Source organism: Emydura macquarii, unplaced genomic scaffold, assembly GCF_026122565.2.
Source record: "Emydura macquarii macquarii isolate MOO-44397 ecotype Brisbane River unplaced genomic scaffold, CSIRO-AGI_Emac_v2 contig_1253, whole genome shotgun sequence".
In the NCBI taxonomy this organism is placed as follows: domain Eukaryota; kingdom Metazoa; phylum Chordata; order Testudines; family Chelidae; genus Emydura; species Emydura macquarii.
Window position 1 is genome coordinate 71,434,850 of NW_027131390.1, and position 12,102 is coordinate 71,446,951.

General features: G+C 35.9%; 1 protein-coding gene across 2 annotated transcripts in view; it reads right to left on the minus strand.

Annotated features, from left to right (window-relative positions):
* Positions 1-377: 377 nt before the first annotated feature.
* Positions 378-12,102, minus strand: part of AGPS (alkylglycerone phosphate synthase) — a 142,551-nt gene continuing 130,826 nt past the window's right edge. Inside the window, exon 20 of one of the 2 annotated variants that reach the window (XM_067549183.1) lies at positions 378-4,204. In XM_067549183.1, the coding sequence (XP_067405284.1) occupies positions 4,083-4,204 (122 nt within the window). In that variant the 3' untranslated portion in view covers positions 378-4,082. The remainder of the gene's footprint in view (positions 4,205-12,102) is intronic. The other variant, XR_010919851.1, reaches the window with a different exon arrangement.

Below are 12,102 nucleotides of genomic sequence, written 5' to 3' on the forward strand. Positions count from 1 at the left end.
AAACAAAGGAATCCTTGTATCTTATTTTCCAACAATGACTTTCCAGGGACTAATACTACAGTCAGTGAAAATGGTTCTTTATCATCTAGTAGAGGAGAACACAAGATAATTTCCTGAAGAACTTAAGCCGTTCACAGGAGCTGGCTGCTGCTTTTCCTATCTTCACAAAACAGTGATTGCAGAAGTGTTCTTATGGTTCATGGACTCCTACCTGATTTGAAATGTAAGGTACAAGTGCAAATACTTAATTACTGTAGTTTCTTATTTTTTCTGATCCAGCCTTAAAAATATGCATCATATTGAGTTCATTCTCGATAAATATCTAAAGCTCATTAGCGAATTTGTCTCTAGAAAAAGGACAAAAGAAAAAAACAGGATTGCTTAGGCCCATTTTCTTTTTATTAATAATATAAGTTTCTATAATCTCTTAACATTACAACTGCAGTTTTACAGTTAATTTCACACTAAATGACAAACACTGTTTGGCTTAATTAGCAGAAAGTTGAATTACAACCCTGATACACTAATTCCAAAGACTGAGAAACTTCACGTTTTCTGGATTTCAGTATTTATGCACCCCTGCTCTTTTTGTTAGGTTGGTTTCACTTAATTAGCATTTTTATGGAAGAACTGTTTAGCTTGGTCTCTATTCACAGATGTAAGGGAAAGGGGACATCTTTGTATGTATCCTATCAAAATAAGCAACACGCACAGTGCTGATAAAGCCATGAAGAGACATGCTTTTCCTTCTGGCCTTCCAAGCTGTAAACCTGTAAATATTACTTCTTAAAAGAAGTTCCCTGTAATGACATTACTCCCAAACTTCTGTAAGAGTCACCACCTGGTAGATCCCAGTTGTAAAGAGATCCAACAGTCAACATCCTCATTCTACGGCTCTGAATTTTACCGAAAACCAGAGAAAACTAGCAGTTTTTTATTATTAATTTTAAATACAAGTGGTGACAAAGTTAGTTAAAACTGCTTGTACTGTACTGGGAACATGGACAAAGTACTTACAAAATGAAAAGTAATGTGTATTGCCAAGACATCAGATCTGCATAGACCAAGCTCCATCTTTGAACAGAATGCAGCTACAGCAAATTAAGCCTATATGAAAAAAGAATGAATGGGGGAGGAAAAATGTTGGAAGACTTAGTTTAGCATAAAAAACCAGGTTTGTTTGGTTTTTTTTGTTTTGTGTTTTTTGTTTTTTTTTTTTACAATTGGTCATGCTTTCTTTATGTACTTTTGTCTTCAATAAATGTGTTACAAGAATATAACCAAACACTTTTCATCTGGTATATTAATTTTCGGAAAGTATTTAAATGCTAAATCTCTCACTTTCTGAACGACTAAAGTCATATTTGACAGATGCGGGGTTTTAATTAAGCTTTGAACAATCCATAAGATACTGTTTAAACAGTAAATTAGGAAGAAACTAAGCAAAATGACTAAGAAGTGTAGTAATTAGAATTTGTTCACATTAATTTGCAATTTACCATTTTCTCAGGCCTGTCCACTGCTATTACTGGACATAGGAGCCCCCAAGTTATTTCACTTTATTACACAAGACAAGACTAACTGATGTAAGTTTTTACTTTGTGATATCAACTTCACAAATCATCTGGTTATAAACAGAGATTTATGGATGTATAGACAACTGCATCAGAAGAGATTTACCTATACAACTTCCATTAACATTATTAAAGAATGGGGAAACATGGTTAGGAAAGCAACAACGGGAGGGGAAACAGTAGCATTTGTAGTGCCAGATAATACTTTAAATCAAATAAGCCAACAAATTTTGGAGACAGCACACAACTTGTTCATATTGATTAAAATCGCCATAAGGAAACCAAGTCTTTCTTGCTTTAATTCTGCTTGTGTTGTCATATTCCAAAAAGAAAATATTTTTCATGTATCCACACAAGTTCCTTCATAAATCTGATTCTTTATAGTTAGACATGCTATGTATATTGAGGCACATATTTACTGACGTCTAGCAAAACAATACAGCTTAAGACCTCTGTATTACAGAGCGATACTAGTAGTCAGCAGGATTCCAGCTGCAGACATGTAACCACCATTTGCACAGTATGCAAAGTTGAGAAATCCTCAGCATAAAAAAAAAAGATTACAGATTCACCTTGTTGATGCTGTACATGTTGAATAAGGAACACTTAACCATATAGTGCTGGAAGTTAGAGTTTCCTAACGCTAACTACGATTACAAATTTTTGGGTGCTGCTGAAACATTAACTCCATGGGCCAAAACTTTAAAAGTAAAATACAGGAGGGCTGGCTTCACTTTTTAAACCAAAATTTCATGAAACAAAGATTTAAAAAAAATTCTAGCTGCATTAAAAATACCATAGTAATTTTCTATTTTATGACTCATAGACCATAATGAATTGTTTCAATTTGATATATTTTTGAACTCATGCATCTGAAAGTGCTGTTTGGGTAGTCATGGTCTTTTAGGTGATTTTTAATCAGCTATTCTAAATTAATTTTAAAATAGCTTCAAAGTTTTGGTTGGATATGAAGTATTTTTCAAGCAATAGGATGATGAAGTATAGTAAAACAAGTATTAAATATGTTGTGAGAGAATGGTGTTCTCAATTTATAATCTTTAATGTTTTATTATTAAAATTGACAGCTAATTAGATAGTATATTAAAATAGTTTAAAAACAAATGCCTCAATTTTAAATTTAGGTTTACTTCTGATATAAAAAGGTGTTCAAACTGCCCACACAGAGTTGTGTAGCAGTTAGCTAATTAGACAGTATGTCCTCTTAAAGACAGTCTACATTTTGAGTTACTATATGATCAAATACCAAAAAGTTGGATAAATTTGCTTTAAGAAAAGAATCCGTCTCAAAACATGAACAATGAATATTGACGAACAGTTTTAAATTTTATTTTCACCTGTTTTTAAGATTTTGGTTTTAATGTAAAATTGTTTCATGACTGATATTGTTGTACAGAGTGTTTAAGAAAAAAGTTCAATATTTTTTATTATATGGAGGACTACATTTGCAGCTACTAGTTATGTAAACCAGTACTTCAGAAAGGCCATAAGAAATTAAAAAAATAAAATTGGAGACTTCATATTCAGACAGTATATTTATCCATTTTAGATTAATAAAACTGTTTCAACCTTAAAATGTTGAGATTGTTTCAAGATACAGTGCTGGGCAAAGAGTTTTATTTTAAAAATAGCCCAACACATTTTCTAGTGGGGGAAAAAGATTTTTTTGCATCTCCATAAAATAAAATGAAACTAGACACATTAGGAGTGCAGTGTTCATGAAGGCAATAATTTTATGTAACAAACCTCTTAATAATACAATGAGAAATGTCTGCTGTTCTGTACAAAACTTATGACTGATTAGGATATTAAAGAAGATTATCCCAGCAACACAAATACAACTCAGGCCATACTTTAGTTTAGTATTATTCTCAAAGATTTTAATTCTTCAATAATGCTGAAAGGGAGACTGACAAACCAAACATCCTACAGAACCATGTTGCATCTTTTAAACAGAAAGCCTGCATTTATACTTTTAATCGATTCTTAGTTAGAATCTTAGAAGTTGCTATTTGCTTAACCCTTCAGCACACAGACGTATTCACTTAGTGTAATCTACCTCTCTCATTTGTTTCCCTGCAACTTTCCTCTAGTAAGAGGCTGGTGAGCAGAGGCTTACATAGACCACACTAATGTCAGTCTTTGTTCTTCTTGCAGGGGATGCTTTAATAAAGAACAGCTGGCTTCATCTAGTATAGAAACTACAATCACTGGCTGTAACTGCCTAACCAAACTTGGAATGCCAAATCTGCATTTGCAAGCTGGTATATACCTTGATGCGCCCCTGCCAGGTTGTGTGTTAGGAGAGGTTTAGGAGGACAGTCAATAAATTTGTGAATGTTAATAATGAATGTTTACATTTTATTGGAGGGAAAAAATGTAAGAAAGATACTAGCTTTTAAAGTTCAGTCCATGTTATATTTGATTACTGGGATAACAGTACAATAAGGATAAAAATAGTAATTTTGAAATTTTATGATGGTAAGGAGTCTATAAAAGGTTCCTGTTTCCAAAGATGTTATTGGGGTCCACATATTCTTTGACAGACTTTAACATCCCCAAGCCAACATCAGAGATACTCTCCTTCATCCACTGCTTCCGCAACTTGCCCACTAGAAAAACAAAAACAAAAATGCTTCAATATGTGGCATGATACTAGGAGCCAATCAATCTTATGACCATGAATGAATAAACACTGTGTGATAAATGCTTTTATTCAAAAATGAGAAATGTTTTGCTTTATTTGATTTATTGAGCCCACCAGACTATCAAGCTCATTAAGCTCCGGGTACTCCCAGAGGAAGCTTGTGTTCTACACTGTCTACTTTCTTTGCAAACTATGAAATTTAGATTAAGTTTAGGTTGAAATCATGTGTCAGATTACAAATAATGAAATGGTAATTATATCAATTTTTAAAAGCGCTCCAGACCCTCATCTTATTAGGAAATTTAAAAATGTCAGGAGGAAATAACTAAAAACAAAACATCTCAAGAATTGTTCTGCTTAGCCTAAAACACTTTTATGCAGGAAAAAATAAAGTTTTAATCACTAAGTAAACAAGTTAAAAGTGACCTTCAGGTTTAAAACAGAATCAGCCTAAAAAGCCAGTGAAATCTCTAGAACAGAGAAATTAAAACCGATAAAGGTATAAAATGTAATATTTACTCACCTAAAAGTGGCAAGTTACAGTTTAGACAAATCTCTACATAAATTAATATATTCTCCATAATCATGAATAAATGGAAGCCTAATTTTCAGAGCACACTGGATATTTAAGTCATTCCTTTACATACAAGAGTTTTTCCTAAATTATATTTGACAGATACATTTACATTTGTTGGGTAAAACAGCAATTTATAACAACTTTTGTCACACAAAGTTATTTTAATGGTTAACTTTAATGGCGACTTTATTGGAGTTATTTATTAATTAACCAAGTCATTCACCCTGAGTTAATAGGTCAATCAAAATAGGGGACATTCTTTCATTAGACAGCGTAGCATTTAGCTTGCCAGCTTAAGACACAATTCATTTGTCAAGATGAGGTAAAATACTATAGCATCTGCCTCTCGGAAATCTTTAAGAGCATTTGAAGCTAAATTCAAACCATCTTTTGTGTCCCATTCTCAGGGTAGCCATCAAACTGTCATCAGAAAAATGAACGATGGGGACACCACTGGAGAACAGAATATTTTTGTTTATACCTTAAGGAATATAAACTAGCCATAGTGCTGACTGAAAGAAAGCAGTGTAAAATACTGCAAAAAACCCTGAAAAAACAATCCTGAAATGTAGTAAAAAATGACTATTTGTACTTGTGTATTAAGTGTGCAGTATAGGTATTAAAAATTCATATGCTAGAGCAGTAACTGCCAGTCATATTTCATAGTCTTCCTCTAAGAAATCCCCTCTATACATACATCTTGTCATTACAATTCTATTGTCTCCTAAGCAAACTGATATTTTTGTCTAGTTAAATTAATAAACAACTATAAAGTCTGTGTATATGGCTTGACCATCACTTCAAGCAATCTACACTCTGGCTGTTAGAGACAAGGAGCTGAAGAACGGTCATTGCCATTCTCAACTGTTATCTGTAATATAGTTTCAGTGAATGTGTCCTGTGGTTACGGATGTAATTGTCCTGAAAAGACTGCAAACAACTGCTCCAACAAGATGGAGTACATTAGAACCACAGCAGGATGCCCAACAGCTAGCATGCCTGCCTCTTTTTACACTTCCAGTAATAATGCAATTCCATGAGGAACTGAACTACTGTCTGAGCAGCCACCAAACAGCCATTGCATATTTAATGAAGTCACTCACCAAGTACTGGAAAACAGAAGGTGCTTGGAGTGCATCATTAGTTCTGTCAGAGTGATAATTTACACATCTATCTTGTCAAATTTTCTATGGTTTATACTTTTACAATAATAAATCTAACATACATTTGATTAGTGAACTGGAAAGTAAAAAAGCTGTACAGCAGATAGATCAGTGGTCCTCCATGAACATATTTGATAAAAGATTTTTAACCCCTTGGGTAGCACTGCTCTGAGAGTTCCTGCTGTCCAGCCTAATGAGTTTTACATGGTCTTGTCAACTATTACATTTTGTTTTTTAAACCAAGAGGTTAGAAACAAAGTTAAAGCAATTGTTTTCCTTAGCAAATTTAAATAGTTCCATTTACCATCTTACATGTAATTACAAGGACATATAATTCAAAGAAAAGTCAACATAAAAGACTAGGACTTGTGTAGAAGATTCTGGTATCTTTCACACAGTAAAGCAGTGTATCTCACTTCAAGTTTGCTTCAGTCTTGTTAATAGTCTATTTGTTTTGTCTACACAGAATACCTCATTACGTATTAGAAGGTATATAACCATCTCCATATATATTAAATGTTGAAGGGCCTGGACCTCAGAAGATTTTAGTGTCTATGTAGATTCATATATTCATACTTTCAAGGGTAGGAAAAAGGATTAAGATTCCTTGAGATGCTCTCCTGAAAAAAATTAAGCTTCTTAAAATTATTGGAACACTTTAGAGAGACAAAAAGAATTGTGAAAAAACTAACTAGAGGAAAACATTGATCTGAAAGAAACACTACCTTCCAAAACAAAAACTAGATCTGATTTTGAGTCTAAATTAAGAATTACAGAAGCTTACTTCTGAATAGAGGAAAACCTCCTCCACATACAGAAATCTGATATTTTAAAAATTATATTTAAAAGTCATTTATGTAGGAACTACATGCAAATCTTTAATGATATAGCAGTTGTTTATCCAGGCTTCTCTTTCTCACCACCATAGTCATACTTTGGGCAGCTATTCTTTTTCCCTATTAGTCTTGTCAGAGTAAACTATTCATGGGATCATGTTGCATCACCACAATTCAACGTCATAATATCTTTAGTAAGACATTGAGACTAATTATCCAAGGCGAAAAATATGGGACTAACTTTCAAAATTTTAAAACAAATGGCGAATGCCCAATCCCAACAAATGTGCTAACAATTGATTATACTGGTGCATAAATAAGTAATCAAAATCAGCCATGTAATTTCAAGCACCATTAGAAACAGGGAGAAGAGATCCATTGTCTGAAAAATGGAACAGGACAAATTCAGCAAGAAAGCAAATGTTATTTTAAAGATGCCTATGTCATAGAAGAAATGAAAGCTACCATACAGCTTATTTAGGTCTATACATCTATGTGCAATCTTTATACCGTTTTCTCCTCATAAATGTGGTTAAGGTCTACAAACTATATGTATGACATTTTTAAAATGTGTCTTAGGACTCTAATCATTCAACTATGTTATAAATAGCCAAAGTACAGTGAACTTCCAAGCAGATATGCACCAGTATTGCTCCTGAATGGACAGAGTACTGATACACTGCTAAGCTACGGTTAGGCAAACTTCAGGTCACAATGCAAGACCTATTTATTCAGGGCCTTTGACTGACTCTTACTAATACCTAGGATTAAGGTATCTGTTATTAAATGTATTCTGAAGAATTTTTGTTAATAGCCATTTTTGGTGACAAAGGTGGCCAGGTGTGTAACGCAGCAGACAGAATGACCAATTTCTGACTAACAAGATCATGAGAAATGCTTACAATTTAGCATTTTTAATACAATGTAAATGATAAAGCTGGTGTTACTGAACAATTAAAGTAAAAAATGTGTAGAAATGTGTATCCTGAACAGTAAGTTTCTTAGACATTTCCATCAAATGGCTCACCAACGTTTCCACTATATTTAGCATTGCTGGATCTTACAAGCTAAGCAGGATTGAGCCTGACTGCTACTTGAAATAGTGACCTGGTGATTCAGTAGCGAGTTAACCCTATAGCATGGCAAACAGCAGCATGCTGTTACAAGACACAATATTTCAGTTGATACACAGAACAAAGGCCTAACCACTGGTGGCTTTCAGATCTGGCCTGACACTTTCAGCAAGAGTAGGGATGCTGATTCCTGCAGCCATCATGAAATTTGATCTTCAGCAATTTCATTCCACCTACTTAAGAATAAACTCTTCTGTTGTATCAGGTGGATAAATAGATGGGTCTCTTCCTGAACACACTAGTGTGGCACTGGTGGTGTAGAACAGCTGCTGCATCCCACTCCAGAAGAGGCTGCTTTTCAAAGCTGTGTGATATGATCCCTGTATATAGTAAGTACCTCATGTATTTGCTGTTTCTGCATTCATGGAATTTTCCATGGAATTTTGCCAAACTGCCAAAAAATTCCATATTTTGACTGTGAAATCTGCCATTTTGTTGTAACCAGGCACTAACATTGTGCTCTCTGTGCTACCAGGACCCAGCTGTAGCTTCCTCTGTGTGCTCCTTTCACCAGAAGGGGGAGTTCATTATACAAGCAGCACAAGCTGTGCTGCCCATAACGGGGAAACCAGAAAGAGGGACAACAGTTCTCATGGCCCATCAGGACCATCCTTACTACCCTTGAAGATATGTGACTGGGGGAGGAGTATGTGTTGGTGAAATGTGGCAGCTGGAGTGGAGTAAATGAGCAACAGGCACTGGGCAGAGCTTTGTCCCACTGGGAATGCAAAATGTATGATTGGCAGGGACTGAATAAGACTGCAGAGAAAGGGCTATGGTAGAGAGGGACCAGGTGGTTGAGCTGTGGCTGCCAGGCATAAATCCATCCCACTGGAATGCATCAAGTCAATCTGGGGCTCTAGGAACACCACCACACAGAGCCACCTGCGGATACACCCCAATGGCCTCGCCCTTGCACTGTAGCCCTACCCTTCACTTGGATGGTGTTGGGTCTCCTACCTGCTTAGAAAGCAAGGACAGCAGCACAGCACTTAGGAAGAATGGAGCTTATCCAACTGTCTCATACTCCTCCTAGCAGCTGGATGTGGTCTCTACAGGGACCTAAATATCCAGTCTTACTGGGAATAACTTTCCCCCCTTAGCTAGAGTTCCATGAAAAATTTATCCTACAGAAACAAGATGCTGAACTAAAAAAGTAGGCCACTGGATGAAGTAAAAGGACAGAGTGCAGTATACCATACATGTGCTAGGAACAGACCAATATTTTTATGTTACTTATGTGATTTTTCTATCCTTATAATAGAAAGATTATCTTATTGTTCGGTGCTGTAAGGATAGCCCAAAGCATGATATTCTACAACAGGGAAAATGAGACACTTTTCAACAGAGCCTCCCTACTTCAAATTCTGACTTCAATCTCTAATAGTGTTCAGTAATGTGGTGTGTTACACTTTGTCCATTAAAAAGTTCTCTCCACTTCATGGAGATATTTCTTCTTCTAGAAATATCATATTTTAGATAAAATAAAATAAAGTGAAAAGTTTTTTTATTTTGGTGGGGTTATTTTTTTTGTTTTGTTTTTGTGCACACTGGTTGTGGGAGGAACAACTGTCTTGGGCTCTGTTTTCAACCCAAATTAAAATATTTGTAAGATTACTCTTTATAACTTGAGTTTATCAAGGTTTGAATTTTCACTGCAGGTGGTGGGCTGTGTGATTTGGGTCCATACACAAGTTATAGCTATACAGATTTCTAGTATAAACTTTGTTTTATAAACTGACCAGTTGTTCTGTTACAATAAGCACTATGAAGATTGAGTTAAGCAGGCTTTATATTTCCTATAGCCTCAAGTCCCAGACTACATCTGTTTTCTTTGATACACAAAACCAGAGTTAAAATAGCTCCATTTATCACAACCTGATTGTAGGCAGACAAACCAGCCTGTCTGTTTCTAGATAGTGAATGCAACTGTTATCAATCACAATTACAGGACAAACACTAAGAGAAATTGCATCAATATTCTCCCTTTCTCCATACAAAAACTCAAGAGCAGTGCTAAGAATGTCAAGACAAGGCCTGAAGGTCAGTAAATAAAAAGGATACCATTAGACTAATTCCCAGCAGCGAGCCTGTGTAGCTGAGGGGACAAAATCCCATCTTGCATATTACGTAATACACAATATAACAATGTAATATACTCCTCCTCCTCCAAGACAAAGAAATATTTAAAATGGAGTTGAGGTTGAGAATATGCATCAGTAATTCAGGAGGAAATAAAACATTACAAGGATGTTGTAATGAACCCAAAACTAAGCATTAGAAACCCAGAAAATTCAGTTAGTGTTAGAGTTAAAAGAAATCCAAACATGCAAGGTATGGAAATGGAATTGAGGCACCCACTCATACAACTTTGCTCTGCTCTATAGTGGTGCCATGCAATATCCATACAATTATGATTCAGGCATTTTAGTATTTGTTGTCACGGATTAGATGACACTGGGTTTTTTTTAAAAACTGATTTTTTATATTTTGTTTCCCCTTATTCTGTAGCAGCTCTGCCTCCCACTTCCCAGGACTCCGTGTCGAGGGTGCAGAAAAAGTCCCTTGGAGCAGTAGGTAATTGCAATTTACAGCAACCGTGGAGTGGCTCCCAAAGATCAGGGAGCCATCAAGGTGGCATAAAGGTCATATTTTCCTCTTTTCTTCACTTCTGACTCAGTTTTCCTGACAATCCCCCAAGAAAGTGGAGCTAGGGGAAGGGAAAGATAATGCAATTAAACAATTAATCTCAAAATCTAAAAACTCAAATCAAGACCTGGAAAATTTAAAACTGCAGTTCTACTCTAAGAGGTCTTGGAATTTAAAGACAATGGACATGGGGGAAAGACACTTCTATCAGGTCTACATAGCTAAATTAACTTCACTCTATACGTGTGTAACTTACTCAAACATTTCACATGTTACATGATGGATCTTTGCTTTGACATGTGTCTTCACTCACAAGGAGACTAAAAACTCATTAAAAGACTGAGAATCCATGACAAATTATTCCCTATATCCTTATTCATGATGCAAAGTGTCAAAATCAGTGTATTGAGTGAGACAGATAAGTATACACAAAGATTTTATATGAATGCTTCTCATGCAACAAACAGTGGGCTAAAGGATTTGTCCATTCTCAGTATCCACTGAATTCAGTTTTTCATCTTTACCAGAAATATATGAATTCCACACAAATTACTATGTTAAAAGAACATTAAGATTGCAAAGTCAAGCACTCAGAAGTTAGGAGATGCCAGAATTAAGGTTGCCTGTGAAGTGACTTGCCTAACATCACATATGGCAAAGGTAGGGATAGAATCCATTTTTCCAGGGCAGCATTCAACTGCCTTAACCATGAAACTTCCCTCTTCCTGCTATCCCCTGCCTCATTTACTACACACCTTTCTGCTTCTGCACAGATGAGATAGGGGTCCTATAGACAACAGCCTCCTAATTCACAACTCTAATTCATCTCCAAAGCAGGTCCATCCTATGCAATGACTGAGGTGGGGGCTTTATGGAAAAAATATGGGATCATGTGATTTTAAAGACTACATCATAATGCATATGCATAAGGGGGCTGAATTAAAGTTGCACAGGCAATTTGACTTCTGCCATTTCCTAACTTTTGAATGATTGACTTTGCAATCTTAATAATGTTCTTTCAACATTGTTTGTGTGTAATCTCCTAGATGCTTAAAAAAGTAAACTGTAAAAACAAATTCCATCATGTGGCATCTTATTGACACCCATATGGTTCATCATCAGGGTTGGAAGCTTTAGATCCACAGAACAGACCTCTACCACTTGAGCTAATGGAGCTAATGATAGCAGTCATGAGTTGTCATCCACATTGTTGGACCAGCATTAGAGGGAGATGAGAGAGAGACTTCGTCAGTGGGTTTCAGTGATTTTTGCTGACAGCAGAAGAATGGCAAAACTCAATCTTGGGTTCCAGGGAGAGAGAGGCTCCCTGCTCTCAGTTCCGGTGCCCAGCCTTACCCCAGCCTGGAGCAGTTGAGAGCAGACACTATAGAGAAAAATCCAGCTTGGCTCTTGTAACCCTGGCCTGGAGTATGTCAGGTTGCAGTATGGGAATGGCACATGCACAGTCACAGGTAGCAGCTGTGAGAGGATAATGCATGCTCAGT